This window comes from Bidens hawaiensis, unplaced genomic scaffold (assembly GCF_021521415.1).
Source record: "Bidens hawaiensis isolate Kalapana, Puna unplaced genomic scaffold, B.hawaiensis_p1.1 tig00016952_1, whole genome shotgun sequence".
NCBI lineage: Eukaryota > Viridiplantae > Streptophyta > Magnoliopsida > Asterales > Asteraceae > Bidens > Bidens hawaiensis.
Genome location: NW_027492569.1, coordinates 62,724 through 79,349, shown reverse-complemented (window position 1 = coordinate 79,349; position 16,626 = coordinate 62,724). Strand labels below are relative to the sequence as shown.

At 35.8% G+C, this 16,626-nt stretch overlaps 1 protein-coding gene across 1 annotated transcript; it reads right to left on the bottom strand.

Moving 5' to 3' along the window:
* Positions 1-4,849: 4,849 nt before the first annotated feature.
* Positions 4,850-7,251, bottom strand: LOC143552611 (putative GTP-binding protein OBGM, mitochondrial). Its single transcript, XM_077042782.1, has 6 exons — positions 7,157-7,251; positions 6,505-6,716; positions 6,312-6,420; positions 6,120-6,202; positions 5,960-6,022; positions 4,850-5,872 (listed from the first exon to the last, which is right to left on the bottom strand). Exons 2-6 carry the CDS (start codon positions 6,634-6,636, stop codon positions 4,850-4,852), a joined length of 1,410 nt encoding a protein of 469 aa, XP_076898897.1. The 5' UTR covers positions 6,637-6,716; positions 7,157-7,251.
* Positions 7,252-16,626: the final 9,375 nt, after the last annotated feature.

The window sequence follows — 16,626 nt, the reverse complement described above, 5'->3', positions numbered from 1 at the left end:
CTCCTGAATCACCTAGCTTTATTCATTCAATAATGAACTAATTAACATTGAGTCTTGGTGCTATTTTGAATCCAAATTGAAGCACATTTTATTATAAATGTAAGAATTAGCAGTTGAGTTCTTTTCATTTTATTTGTTTGGACCCACAATTTTACTAAACTTAAAATATCCAACTTTAAGTTTAAACGGGTCAAAATGACTTAAACCCACTTTAATACACTTAATACGTTTAACTTTTTGTTTAAACGTGTAAAAATGACCCAGAGCTACCTAAGTGGACTAAACATAGGATATTATTGAAATAAATGAAGCGTTATCGTCTATTATTAATTATTGAACAGGTTGGGGTTTATCTGTTTTAGAGCAGTTATGTTGGCGGATCTTATTAAAAAATCTAATATTTCGTTTAATGTAGGGTAAAATTCAAGATGAGCTAGCGAAATCGCTGAGAGATGCGACTGATTCGTCTACACCGGTTGATGAGATCGGGGTACTCGAAAGTGCCTTAGGTAATAAGCGTGGGCACGTACGTGGTGTCGGTCGTGTTGTGAGAAATGTCATCCCTGAAATATCGAGTACACGCCCCTGCCACAATGGCAACAAATGGAACAAGAAATGTTACAGCAAGAACAGCAACGACATCAGCAACAACAATTGCAACCATTGTCATACCAAACAAAGTCAACAATATCAGCTTCATATGCAATAAATGGAAGAACAATTCCAAAGGGAAATTAGTGAAATGAGACGCAAATCTGCCTCAACATGGCGAAGAAGATTAGTAACTGAGTACATGCCTTTAATTTTTGTTTCGTTAGGAATTTGATACTTGCCTTTAATTTCTGTTTTGAAGTTTGAATATTTGGTATTTTAAACTTTTGTTTAATATTACGTGGGATTTTGCTATTTTAAACTGTTTTAAGTTAGGTTAAAATCGTAGTCAATAATAAAAAAAGAAAAAGGGATGTCATGTTGTCCGTACAGGTTTTCTATAATTTTTTTTTAAAAGTTTACTCTATAGGGACAACATCTCGTCCCTACAGGTTTCCATGATTTTTCTTTTTTTTTTAAATGTTTACTTTGTGGGGACGATATCTCGTCCCTATAGGATTTACATAATTTTTCTTTTTTATATAATTGTTTAGTTTTTGGGGATGACATGTTGTTCCTAAAAGTAAATCTATGGGGACGACCAAAGAGACCTATCTGGACGGCTTTCTAGGGACGGAACTTCTGGAGACAACATGTCGTCCCTAAACACCTATGGGGACAACATGGTGTCCCTAAAAGCCTAAAATTAATTGTCCTCGTAGCTGTATATTCTTGTGGTGACTATTTTTCTACACTTATTTGGGTGTATGTGTGTGAAAATCAAGATCCTAAAAAAAAATAATTTTCAAAATTTTAATGCATTTGAGACGTATAATATTAAGATTTAGGAGATAGGCTGGATTACCAAATTCGTTTACCCGCATTAGACCTGAATTAATTAATATATTATATAGTCTTTAAACAATTAATTATAGCAAGTTAAAAGTTGTTAAAAACTTGAAATAATGTAATTATAAAACTTCCAGAACTGTAGTCGAATTGAATATATGATATTTCAAGTCATGATTTAGTTATTGGGTTTCAGGTATGGACATCTGATCGGAGCATATATATGCGGTTCTTGGTTCAAGTGATGTATCCAACTTTTTATCCACGTTGTATGGAAGCTTCTTAGAAAGTTAAGTGAATCACTGTTTGGTTTGATCTAAATGAGAGGGTGGGTTTAAAGTCTTTAAATGGTAGGGCATTGACCTGCCACTTGGGTAACATGTAATATTTGGGCTGTCTAGTATCAGTTTGGCAAATCGTGTTGCTTATTTTATATATGGTAGCACCAAAAAAAAAGAGTTTTAGTACAAATTAATAAGGGCACATTGGACCTTTTTCCCGACATAATGATCCGGGCATTTCAATCAGTGGATTTCAAGAAGATCAAAGGATTTTATAATTCCTGGTGGTCAGTTTGTGGTAGTTTATATATATGCACTTTCTAGTTATTATGGGTTTTTTGTCTTCTGTTTGTTTGTACTTAACGTTCACTGTCTTGAGTCTTGATAACTAACTGGCTTTGGGTGTCATCTTAGTTGTGGTCTGGTTATTATTTACTTATTTTTTGGTTTGGTTTGGTTTGGTTTAGGTGAGTATTGAGTCATGTTTTAAACTGTTTGTGGGGCTCCTTTGGTTTGTTTAAGCCTTGATCGATGTTTGTTTGCTTGTTTGCATTTAGGCCTTAATTATGTATGTTGTTGAGCCGTTAATACATGCTTCAGTTAAAAGAAAATAGTTATAATGGGAAATACAGTAGAGAATGAGACGAGGAACCGAACGAAGTAAACAAATTTTTGGAGCCATCGGGGGTGGCTTGATTGTATAAAAAGATAAGTTGAAGCTCGGGTCTATGAACATTCGGGTTTAGCTTTGTTTAATTTTTATGTTTTGACGATAAGATGTTAAAAAAAAATAAAAAATCAATATTCTTGGAATGATTTTTTCTTGAAATATCACTCCAACTAAATATATGTAATTGCATGTCTTCGTAAGCAAAAAATGTGTCTTATCACAACCCCGTACTTTAAAAAATCACTTTGTATTAGTCTCGTCCCATTTCCCGATTAACACGAAAATGAAGCCAAACTGATCTTAAAGACATGTCCAACTGCTATGCGTATTTAAAAAAATAGTTTTATTATATATGAATGAACTAATATAAAGGAAAATAAATCAAATTCTCCAGTGTTTGAATTCAAAGTCCAACATTATATTACAAATGCAAGTGAAGAACCACCTAAGCCACCTTCTCCACATTGTCTCTATTTGTACAACTCAACCCCACCAAACTTATTCTCTACTGCCAACTTTGTCTCCTTGGACATCCATCTTCAAAAATCAATACAACTATCATACTAAATCTACGGAACCTTGACTTGCTATTTCTGATTGTAAGGTAGCACTTAAGTAATGTTTTTTGTATGTGTATCTTTATACTATATTTTGTTTTGATATGGTTATTTGCTTTCAACACCCTTTATATGTAGTATATATTTGTTTTGATATGGTTATAAGCGTCCTTCGGTTACCAAAGATGACAAGATAAACTCATAATTAAAATTGATAGTTACATGGATAATTTTGATGCTATTTGTAAAAAAAAAAGACTTTTAATTTCCAATATGTTTCTAATTTTCATAATAGTACAAATGTCATACCATTGCATCAGTTCTTGGTCAAATTTACACGGACTTCACAATCAAATGTACGGTGTCAGATGCTTTTGCACGGAAATATCATACGATCATATGACGCCTATACGATCGTATAATGGGTGTCTGAATTCTTGTAGAAGGTATACTAATATCATATCCCTAATTTTATAAAGATTCAAATGGGAAATAATACGTTGATAAAGCAGGAGTAGAACATAAAGTATATTGAGCATATATTAACTTGTACAATATTTATATTATTATAAACTAGCTATTTTTATATAAAATTTAAGAAAATTTAGATAAGTTTGTATTAGGTGAAAAATAAAAGAAAATCATTTATATTTCAAACGAGGCGTGAAAGTATGGCTGTGATCATAATGACGAGCATGAGAGCATTTGAATGATTTTCTCATCTTTTAACTATTAGTTAATTATATAACCAATCATTTCACTTCACCTAATGATTATTTTGCTCCTTGTACTCACAGCTCCTATAGTGAGTGTGAAAGGAGAAAACACATTTACCAACTAACCGCTTACGTGTCGCGATTTGCCCATTTGACATTATCTTTTTCACCCCTCATAACGCACACCCTAGTGCTCGTCGAGCGACTCTCTCAGCCCTACAAATATATGAATTCCTATTTAAATGAACTCTCCGTGAACCTACATTTGGGAAGGTAGAAGGTAAAGTTTGAAAATAAGGATACCCCTGATTTCAAGTTCCAACAATCCCTCTCAAAAACCATTTTGTTTCATGTCTTTTACTTTGTAGTTGATTATTACACATTTTATATCTAGATTTCAAGTACTTAAGAGTTGGTACTAGCATTTGTTCTCTTATGCCATCAATATTGTTCGCTTTGCCCAAAAGGAAGACACGGGCTTATATTTTGTTATTCCAAAGAAGACCTTCCAGAAGGTCTGCCAACCTAGTACTACTCCTACATTTAAGTACACAATCTTAACCATTTTTCTTAATTATTTGACACCTATTTCAAAAACCCGATGTGTACTCACAAGTTAGTTAACATTATTAAACATTCCTATGGTAAAAAACAAGTAGAAAAACTGCGAGTAGATGGCAGCACTTGACCAACTTAGGTCTAATGCTAAACAATTTTTGAATTTTACAATACGTTCGTAATTGTGTTGCAGTAAACGACACGCAACACTCAACTTTATACATCATATTGATAGTTTTATATCATAGTTTGCATAGTACTTTGATTCCACGAACAAAAAATGGGGTATGCCATAGAAAATAACAGCCAGAAAACATCAACTACACCAGAACCCAGTAAAACGGATGTGTTGGGTCGAGTCAACTAGCGTGTTAAAACGGGTTCAGAACATAACAGGTCGCTTTAAAACGTATTCTTGTCAAAACGAGTTCTGGTTGAACTAAAACCCCACGTTAAATGAGCAATTCAATCGAGTCAAGAAGTCGCAACATTTTCAATGCCAAAAACCAAACCAATGTCCCCAAATTGAAATAAACACAATTCTCATACTAATCAACATGAATGTCATCCAATGTCAACCTATTAGAATCATCACCATTTACCAGCATCCTAAGACCATCTCTCAACTCACTCACAACCTTCCAAAACCGCACAAACAGGGAATATGTTTACACCACACACCCTTCTTCGTAACTCATCATACACCTCCTCAGCTCCCGCTTCATCAATTTTATTAGCCACAATCAAAGCGGGTCGACCCGACAAACCCTCATTATAAAACTCAAGCTCCAAAATCAAATCTCTCATCTGTTCCCATGGTGGGACCCCTTTTCTACCATCCAACGCAGCAGCCAAGTCCAGAACATAAGCAAGAACTCTGGTCCGTTCTATATGGCGAAGAAAAGCATGCCCGAGCCCACGGTTTTCATGGGCCCCTTTTATAAGTCCAGGAATATCAGCAACCGTGAGTGATAAATCATCATAAGTTAAGTTTCCTAAATTAGGCCTTAATGTTGTGAACGCGTAGTGACCTATTCTCGGTTGTGCTTTAGATAATGCTCCTAAAAGTGTACTTTTGCCCGCGTTTGGCAATCCCACTAGACCTACGTCGGCTATGCTTTTCAGTTCTAAGATGAGAACTGACTCTGAACCGGGAGAACCGGTCGTGAGCGAAGACGTGTTGTCATTTTCGTCTTCTTGTACATCAGTGTCGTCAGCCTTTCTATGACAAGATTTTTTATATGATGCTGAGAGAGAGACGTTACCTAAACCACCTTCGCCTCCATGAGCCACAATTATCCTTTGACCCGGTTCAGTCAACTCAGCAACATTATACTCAATACGCTCTTCTTCTTCTTGTTCAGATTCTTCTGTTTTGTCTGATTCAGACTCACCATTGGCAGTCACTTGAGCTTCACATGAACTTACTTTTTCTTCATTTGAGAAGTCAAAGTGTTCCAAGTTAAGAACAGGTTTGCTTTTTTTACTCGCATTTGAAGAAACTTTAGGTATGTTCATTTCCTTGTGATTGTTCTCGGAGGTTGCAGGAATTTCCCACGGGTTTAATGGCGCAGCGGATCCTTTCCCAGCCATAGAAGGCATCTCACCCGCAACGAGATGAAGTACGGTACCAACAGGTACTAAAACAACCTAGTAACAAAAGATCAATGATCAATGATATTAACACTAGTTATGTCAAAATGTTTTTTTTTGACACTTTTTAAACTGGAAAATAACCTTGTCATCTCCTCGACTTCCTATCTTATTTTTTGAAGCTCCGTGGCCGCCTCTCTTTGCATTCTGTAAAATCCCACATTCATTACTTCAAACTACAGATAATTTGTGTAAAATCGTGTGTTATTGAAGAAGAAAAAAAAGAAAGGAACAGATAACAAACAATATGATGTTGCAAGCTGCTCAAATCCCAAATTGTCGGGGAACATTCTAGAATCACATCACCCCCTCTTCCTCCATTTCCGCCTATATACCACAGATTAAAAAATGTTTAGGCTTCATAAACATAAATACTAACTGCCTGATATTGATATAAAACCAGTCAATAACATAACTATACAAAATAATTACTCACCGTCAGCTTTCCCATGACGCACGTGTCGACTGCGGCGGAAGCTAAAGCAACCATTACCACCATCTCCACCTTTAGCACACAGCCTACGTCGGTCTATCATTCTACGTTCCTTCATTAATAGTAAAAGGATTATTTGAATGCAACTAAAAACCTACTGCAGTTGCTTAAAAAGAAAATAGGAATAGAACGAAACCTGTAGGGGTGCAAGCTTTGGTTTTTTGAAAGGGGTGTCTGAAAATCGACAAGTTTGGAGAATCCATGGCGATTTTGAGTATTTTTGGAAAGCCTCTAAATAAATAACAGGGTTCTTACGACGTAACCACATCTTTCAGTTACGAGCTAACTGGCTTGATTTCTGAGAAACAAAAACATATAGGACTAAAAATGAGTGCTTGATGTCGAATTCTGGTCATTTATGGATTTTAAAGGCAATATGAGCAAAATAAAAACACAAATTCATAATCCATGTATACAAACTAGTAAAAATGAAAGACATGGGCAATTTGAATGATTTTATCAAGGTGACCAATAGATAAGATCATAAGACATGAGCAGTACAAGTTCCACCATAGCTAACAATAACAAGTTTGCAGAATTAGCAAAGGGTAAAAAAAGCATATAACCACAAATATCAAAACAAATTTTCACTCAGACAAATCGTCGAACAGGTGGAGGGCATCCCTGGATTCGGGAATCGTCATAAGAAGGACTGGGTTGGATCAATATGAATCGGATAACTAGAATACAACACTCTCTTTCAAAAAGATTTTCACAAAGCAAACTACTTTCAATAATCATTTCGAATGGATTAAATAAAATGAATCATACAAGAAGCAAAAAAATACCTACAAGGAGCAGTGACTAGTGAGCAGGCAAAGGACACCAGTCTGCAGCGACGGACGACGGTGTGGTTCGGTTTGGACACAGGTTGAGCGGCTCGCTTATTTGCACAGGTGAAGCGCCCAAGTTTTTACTTTGCATATTGCAACTGGAATTTGGGCTTCAACATAAAATAAAAACAATTTTTTTTAAATAAAAAAAAACCAGAGAGAGAGAGAATTGTTTGGGCTGCAACCCGGTTTTGGACAACCGGGTTTAGTTTGGTCAATATCGGTTTTTGTTGGAATTGATTTTTATGGGGGCAAGGATTGGTTCAGGGGTTTGAAACCAGTTCGGTTTACGTGTGACTGATTGTATAGGTTTACAAACCGACTACAATGGTTGTACAACCTGCGGGTATAGGTAAATTCCTAACCGTTTTGTGTGCTTTTATATCATGAAGCATCAGTATAGGTGTAAACGAGCAAGCCCAAGATCGCTTTGACTTACGAGAGCTAAATTGCGAGCTTGGCTCGGGTTTGGCTTGTTCTATATATATTAATTAATTTTTATATGTTCTTAATTATTTGAGAAAAAACTTTAAATGAGCCTAAACTCGGATTGAACTCCTGTAGTACCGTAAGCGAGCTAAAGCTCGGCTTCATAGTGTGAAATTAATAAATCAAAGTCCAAAAGAAGTAAAATTTAAAAATGCATAAGGCTCGACGAGCCTAAACAAGTTTCCCATACAAGGCTCGAGCTCAAACTCAATAACTAAACAAGTTATATTTGAGGCTCAAGGTCGCCTCGAACTTGAAAAAAGGCAGCTCGTTTCGAGCTTATCGATCTGAGCTCAAGCAGTTCGTGTGCGGCTCAACTCGTTGCACCTCTTTGGCATCAGCTATAAAGTATAGTTGACGATTTATGAGAGAACACTACTCAACATGACAGAAAACAATTGGTGTTTGGTGTAGAAGGGTTCGTGTCACAAACTTGTCGGCTCATTAATGACATAACTATAGAGTTGCTTGAATGAATTTGAAAAATTTTTACATGCATGGCCAGGGGCGGACCCACATAGGTCTGATCAGGGTCTCGGGACACCAATGTTTTTTAAAATTTACTTAGAGACGGTATATTAAATTTCGTAAGGTCCCCATAAAAATTAATATTTGGAACCCATACTATTAAGGTTGAATTGCTATAATGGAAAGTGTCTTGTTTTTTCCTTTGAGAGGTTGCAGGTTCAAGCCTCACCATACTTTGTTTTGTTTTTTATTTTTTATACCCTAATCAATATTAGTTATTTAGTTAAGGTATGTGTTTTTCTTTAATTTCTCTCATATGGTCATTATCACCATGCAACATATATAATGGCAACATGGGTTTTGCCTATTCTTTATGATCTATCTTGTGTATGTATATTATAATTAATCATTTATTTGTGTTAGAGTTAGCTTTTGGTGTTTTGGTCATGTATGTAAGACCATATAAATAGCTTACGTTTATGTTTTTCGGGTATGAAAAAAATGAATTAAAAGTCTATGTTGTATTTAGTTTCTAATTTAAATTCTTTCTGCTTACTCGTTTCCAACGACACCATATTTCTGTATTTTATTATATGTTCCTCGCCTCGATGCGACCCGAATAACAACCGACACGTAAATTTTGTAAACCGAAAAAATTGGGACCCCATTGACAGAAAATCATGGATCCGCCACTGTGCATGGCACATTTAACTTAATAGTATTAACTAGGTTGACTGATCAACAAGGTACGTTTATCAAAACAACATCGTCTTGTGGGTTTATAAATAAACAGTTTGAGGCCCGTGCATTACATGGGTAATTGATGAAAACTTTAAACTTTAATTATTAAGTGAAATACAGTCAACAACATGATCATATATTTTTAATACAATTACAATTTACATTAAAATCACATAATTAAACTTACACAAATATGTTACAAATAAGTAAAACCCTCATTGTACACTACATTTGTGATTGTATTAGTCGGTATACATTGTTTATCAAAAATCAAAATCTTAAGTACATGTCTGCTTGTAGCTCATGATAAAGTAACATATAGGTCTGCTTATAACTCTTCAGTGTGACAAGTAAGGTTCTTCAAATACATCTCAATACTAGATAGATGATAATGTATCCATGAAATTAACAAAAAAATATTCATACACATAAAATATCATACCTTTTAATCAATTAATATGATATCATTTGAGATAATTTGCTCATGTTTATCCAAAAATCGTGATTATCCCAAAAACCAGATTACCTGAACTTTGATGAGATAATAATCCTTAGAATCTTTAGAATTTGAAATTGATTAATCATGATAAATTTATTGTCATTAATATTCTGTGTATGACAAATTTTTATTTGATTTTATATTTTACAATTAACAATTGTATAATCAAGCAACATATAAAACCAAATTAAAATATAACACATTGATTTGTTTCATTTCATATGAGTGTAATTATCAGAAAAATGATAAAGACGTGCTAACATTAAAGCATGTTCAAATAACAGTGATTATTCTGAGTTAGCAGAGTATTAGAAGATTTAAGGTTGCGTAAAGTGAAGGTGAATATAGTGATTCTTATTTATAATAGTTGAAAGTACTTGCTTAAGAATGTTTAAATTTTGAATACTAATCCCGTGTTATTATTTAATATTATGGGAAGTTGTGGAATATTTAATTAATCGATATACATATTTTAACAACTTATAGAAGAATACAAAGAAGAGCTTTCGGATTTTATGGAAGCATAGTAAATGACTTTTAACTTGGTTAACTTTTTTTTTTAAATTTAATGTGAAAATGGAATATCCTTGAAATATAATCATGATCATGATTAAGTTACAAATAATAAAAAATAAAAATAAGATATATTTCTATTTAGTTACATTATTATATATATTAAAGAGGGATTTTCTTCCCCTCACAAAAACACTATTCATTTTACTATACAATTTAATAATATTTTATTATATTTTATTTTCTTATTAATTAACTTTTACCATATATTTATTACCTTTACTTACTTTTTTTAAAACTAATTAAAATATTTAACAAACAAAATTTTAAACTTTAAACTTAGGTAAATGTCGGTTTTACATGTTTTATTTGTCGGTTAAACTATTTTTTGACATTGCTTTCGTATTTCTTATAATTGGTCTTACAATGATCGAAAATTTTATCATGATTTAAAAGTATCCCGTCATCACATGTTATATATCCACGCTTCGACGATTGCGCCTTTAAAATATGTTTTTTCTTACAAATTCATGTTTATAAATTTATGTTTGTGCTGCCGATTCTAACAAAATTTGCATCGGTTCACAACTATAACTAACCGGTTTTTTGGTTTTACATATGATAATTTGTTGTATTTTTGGCATTGAATGGTTTATTTCTTTTGTTTAGTTTCAATGCTGTAACTTGATACAAGATGAATTCGCGTTAACTCGCAACGCGTTCGTGGTTTAACGTTTTTACTTATGTTTTTTTTCCCGGTTCAATGGTCCCGTTGTGAAGCGCAGGCCTAAATCCTAGTTATAATTAAGATGTGAATCTTAATGAATTTTTATAAATTTTAATAATAAATGTTGTAATTACAATTTTTTTTAAAAGTGTGTATAACTTTATTATTGTGAATATTAAGCATAATAAACACTTTAATTTTGTATTAACCAATAGGTAAAACTAAAATAACCCAAGTTTGTAGTATTTATATAAATTAATAAAACTAATAAGTTAATATGATATTGAAATTATGTAAATAACTGATAAAAACGATATTCTAGATTTCAATATCTTAAATGATTTTTGGAAAACGAAAATAGTTGAATGAGATTGAAAAAAATTTTGATTTAACGTTTTGAATGCTTTTAGTTAAGTAATTTGTCTTATTATCATATTAAATTAAATATATAAAATGAGCATAAATCAAGCCATAATATATATATATATATATATATATATATATATATATATATATATATATATATATGAATCATTTTGGTCTAAGGTATGAAAGAAAATATCACGCCCTGCTTGCGGTGCGCGCATATAATGTATATATGTGTGAACCATCGGGTGGGCAAAAGTAAAATTGCACTAATTTTGACGTTATTTTACTAATCTCGTGAAAATAACGTTAAAAGTGGCGGAAGGTTAATCAGGCATCATGTGGTGGCGTTGATAGCCGAAAGACAAGGGCACATGCACCGATCAGCCGGTGTCCCGATGATTGAGTGCTATGTGCCTTATGTCCAAGGCATGATGCAAAACTACTATCGAGCCGGGGGTCTCACCGGAAGCAGCCTCTCTATCCCTATGGGATAGAGGTAAGGCTGTCTACATCTTACCCTCCTCAGACCCTACCATAGCATTGCTATTGGTGGGATATACTGAGTACGATGATGATGATGATGATGATGTATGAAAGAAAATATTGAAAACTATATATTAATATGTTTGTTGCTAAAACCATTTATACTACATAAAAAGTCATATAAATAAATGAAAAATAATTTATATAGTAAATCGTTATACATATGGATTATAATTATAATGTTTAAGATATATATAATAGGTATTTTTCATATTTACAATATTTATACAGCATGTTTGGAAAAAATTAAGAAAAATACATGTTTTCCTGAGTTCAAAAACATATGAGAAAATTTTAAATCCAAATTTGAAACCAATCTTATATAAAACAAAATTATGCAATGTTGCTCGAATCCTAGTTTAAAAACAATTTGTAGTTTACCATAAAAATCTAAATTCTTCAACAATGATGCACATTTATTTTCTTTAATTTGCAATTATTTGTGACTTTAAAATTATATTCTAACAAGCCTGCAACTTCAGTTTTGATATTTACTTATTTTCTTATTTCACAATTAATTTTAATGAATGAATATGTTAGGATTTACATTCAATAAAAATATTTAATTCATATATTGAAATAATTTAAAAGATAAGGACCATATATTGAAATGAGTTAAAAAAAGGCGAGGATGACTAAGGTGCTGTTTGTTTTCATGAAAAAGGTCCGCGCATGCTCTTTTGTTTGCGCCGTACAGACTATGCGCAGACATTGTCTTATGCAGACTGTTTGTTTTCTCGAAGACATTTTCTTGAAAAAATGTATGCGCAAGCTCTTCTTGGTACAGATTTGACTCATCCACTTCTGAAATCTTCTAAGGTCTACAGAGAGTTAAAACACCACACCCTACCAACACCCACTGTCCACCACCACCACTCGTCGTTTGCCACCACCACCACCCACCACCACCACCACCCAGCGCCCGCCACCACCACCATCCACCGTCTGCCACCGCCACCTTCTCTCACCACCACCAACCACCATCGCCTTCTACCACCACCACCGCTGCCCGCCTTTTACCACCACCACCACCACCAGGGCCGACCCATAAGGGTGGCGGGGTGGTCGTCGGCCACAGGCCCGGCACCCCGTTAGGCTCGATTTTTTTTAAAAAAAAAAATAACTTATATATATTTTTATTAAAAACAATATGTATATTTAATGTTCAAACTCAATTACATGACTATTGGCTTGGTCTAGTGGCAAAGAGGTATTACTCTCAACCAAAAGATTATGGGTTCTATTCTTATTTGAGACATGTTTAATCATATTTTATACAAAAGTTTTTTATACAACCTAAATTATAACCAAGTAAACCTAGGGGTATGCACAAAACCGAAACCAGTAAAACCAAAAAAACCAAACTGAAAAAACGAAATCGAAATAGAAACTGGTGGTTCGGTTTTGAACTTTAGCAAAAAACCAAAATATTGGTTTTGGTTCGGTTTTTTAATTTGTTAAGAACCGAAAAAACCGAACCGAACCAAAATAACCATAACATCTTAACCATAATCATTAAAACAAAATCTATCGATGAATATTTATTTAATTTTAACATATTGTTAATACAAATATATTTGGTTTGCAAGTATGATTAAAAACCAATAATAGGTACTTTCGGTTTTGATTTTGAATTTTAATTTCAAATATGTCTTCTATTATCTTTAGTTTAAAGAAAAAAAATGGCATGCTCGATTTCAATATCTTGGGTCAAGTGTTTTTTGCCCAAAAAGTTTTGGCTCGACTAGCAAAACCGAAAAAACCGTATTCAAAACTGAACCGAACCCAAAAACCGAAAACCAAAAACCAAAAAAAGCGAAACCGAATGGTTTTAAAAAACCATAAAACCGAAAGTTTGGTTTTTGGTTTGGTTTTAGTCAAAAACTGCGTCGAACCGCACCACGCACACCCCTAAGTAAACACATTTAAAATTTAATTGTTTAAACCAACAAAATACCCCTTTTTAATTAAAGCCTAAAAAAAATTTCGCCTTCGACCCAAAACTTTTTTTGCTTTCTCGAAGCCGGGCCTGACCACCACCACCGCCCATCACTACCACTATCACCGTCCAGCACCACCACCACCCACTACCACAGTTCGTACCCCATCACCAATTTATCTTAGCAATCCACAGACGTTAAAAAACAAACAGTCTTCTTCTTGTAAACTGCAGAGGTTTGATCCACATCTTCCTCTATAAATGTTTGCAGACTACATACATTTTACCTTTGAAAAAACAAACAACACTTAAGAGGTTGACAAATAGCAAAAATGAGTAGTCTTTTATTAGAATAGATTTATTTATTATAACTTAATATGAATTGTAACTTTTGATTATCATATTAATTATATCTTATTATTTCTTAATCGTGCTTAGTGAGTCGTGCCAATAGTTGTGATAAATGTGTGTCAATGAAATGCTTAAATTTAATCAGGTTGAATGTGTTAGTGTTGTCTAACCTGCTTAGTAACATGTTAGTGACTATGATCTAGATACAATAAAGATGAACATTGAAGAAACGTGGATCTACTCACTGGTAGCAGATCTACTTTCCTCGGGTGTGATTAAACTATTTCACCGATGGTTCTTCTGGATCCGAGTTCTTCCACCTACAAAATGAACAGCGCCGTTACTTACCCCTCAGAAAGGGACAGAGGGGTCCTCTTTGGGGTAACCCTCCGGCGTGAGAATCAGTATCTTTTGGAGAAGATAATAATGTTGTATGTAAGTGAATCTCAAGAGTATTGCTGAATCGCTGAATACCCTTGATGATGTGACTGTGTGTCTTTCTGTAACTGACTGTGAGTGAATATGATTCAATATGATTGAATGTGATATCACTGCTTGTAACTGTCAATGATTGAGTGTGAATGAATGTGTCATCAAAGTGGAGTTGATGCTGTATTTATAGTGCTAGGGTTTCCATTGGTTGGGCTCAGCCTCGTTGGCCTCCTCCAACCGCACTGCGCCATGTGTCCTCTGGGACACCTGGCGCTTTCTCGTTGGTTGTAATCATGTGGTAGCACATGTGTCATGCTGAGTTGTCGACCTTTCATTTGGCAGCTGTCAACATCAGCATATTCTTACTCCTTAAAAAGATGCCTTCTAGAAGATTGTCTGACGTGCACAATCAAGGTTGCCCTAACCCTGATTTGGATAAGGACGAGGTTGATTATGTGCACGTGTGATATGCGCCCATCCTGAGGATGCGCGAAGTCTTCTTTTTATTCTCACGCGCAGATATTTCATGCGCAGGTGTGATATGCACGAGCGTGTGATATGCGCCGCGCGCTGGTGCGCCACGCGCATATGTGACGCGCGAGCATATGTGATGTGCAAGAGCATGCGATATGCGCCGCGCGCATATGTGATGCGCGAGCATATGATGCCTGAGCATGTTTTGTATGCGCCATGCGCCTGGGTTTTGGCTTTGTGCCTTCATAATGTCTTTATCTTGCGGGTTGACCCGCCTTGATTGGTGTTGAGGCGGGTACATACCTCTTCAAGCCCCCCCAGTCTAATGTGTGTCTTATCTCGCGCGAGCGTGGTGAGATAGATATTAGACTCACTGAATTGTCCTTTTATAGGGGGTTTTGTCGTTTTCCTGGTTGTTTCCATCATCGCGCGAAGTTCTATCCACTTTGTTGAAAACCAAAGGTCCAAACACGTGGTTGGTTGGTGGTGACGTGCGCCGTAAACGTGTCAGAGGTTTCGTGTGCTCGAGGTGCTACAGTTGGCTTTCACGTCCCCTCACAGCTGTCCTGAACACGTGTTGCACTCGCATTGGTTAGTACCTGCGAGTGGGGGCGCGTCACTGTGCCGTGGCAGGTCGGTTACATCTTTCTGTCCCCTCACACAGCTGTTAGGGACACGTGTCGCGCCTTCCTTGGGTTGCCCCTGCGAGTGGGGGCGCGTGGAATCCGATCAGCTGCCACTTTTCTCTCTCCTGGTCCTATAAAAGCAGGCCCTTAGGAAATTTTTATCTTCATCTTCATTGTTTCTAAAATTCAAATTTCTGCTTTCAAATTCTGATTTGAGTGTTTACATCGATTGGAATCCTCGATTATCGGCTATTACAGTTGTATGTCTGATAGTTCATACTCGTCTAGCCCTTCAATCACCTCCGTTGCCTCTCGAAGACGCCGTGTGAAATCTGTGGTGATGTCGACATTGAAGCAAAAAGGAAAGGGGAAGAAGGTTGTTGAAACCACATCGGAGGAAGTAGGGAGGACCAAGGCGCAACTCTGTTCGCGCGTCGAACATCGCCATAAAATTCATCCTACCCTTTTCAGAGGGTAGAACAGGGGACTTCGATGGAGTCCCCGGCGCAGCCGTAGCACCTTGTGGCGCCTGCGGCTGATCTGTTACCGTCGCCGGCTCTGCAATCATTCAAATAACCAACGGTTTAATAAAAACTCAGTCAGATGAAGATAAGCAAAGTATACCTGTTGCAGGCGCGGCGCGGCTTCTCTCTTCAGCAGCGCGAACGGAGGAGGCGACGGCACCATACCTCAAGTGGACAGGAGGTCTGCCCACTCTCACAGGCAGAGAACTTAAAGAAACCTTTGTGGTTTCCTTAGGTCTTTTCGTTTGAGCATGGGGATGAGCGACAGGGGTGTCCTCTTTCTTCTGTTTCTTACTGGCCCCTGCGCCAGATTTCCCCTTAGCTTTGCGCTTTAGTAGAGGCACCTCCTCTTCCTCCTCCTCCTCTTCCGCGAGCTCTAGCTCGTAGTTTTCAAGCGCATCTACAAAAACAAGCGACAGAACTGTTAATAAACTTGGGTATTCTAAAGGAATGAGCAGGATTGCGAAGGCTTACCAGGCGCGTCACCGTCAAAGTCAAAATCCAGATCCACTGGGATGAACATGTCATCGAAGCGATCCGGGAAACCAACCTCCCCAACGCCAAGTTCGACGGAGCCGCCCTCCACATGTTCATCATAAGCGGCAAGGATGTAATCCTTGGTGACTGCGCAAAGACAAGTTAAATGATATCAGCAAAAGAACGATGTTCGCGCAACAACAAAAAACAAAAAAAATAACAAAAACACTTACACAACCCGTCGACTTGGATA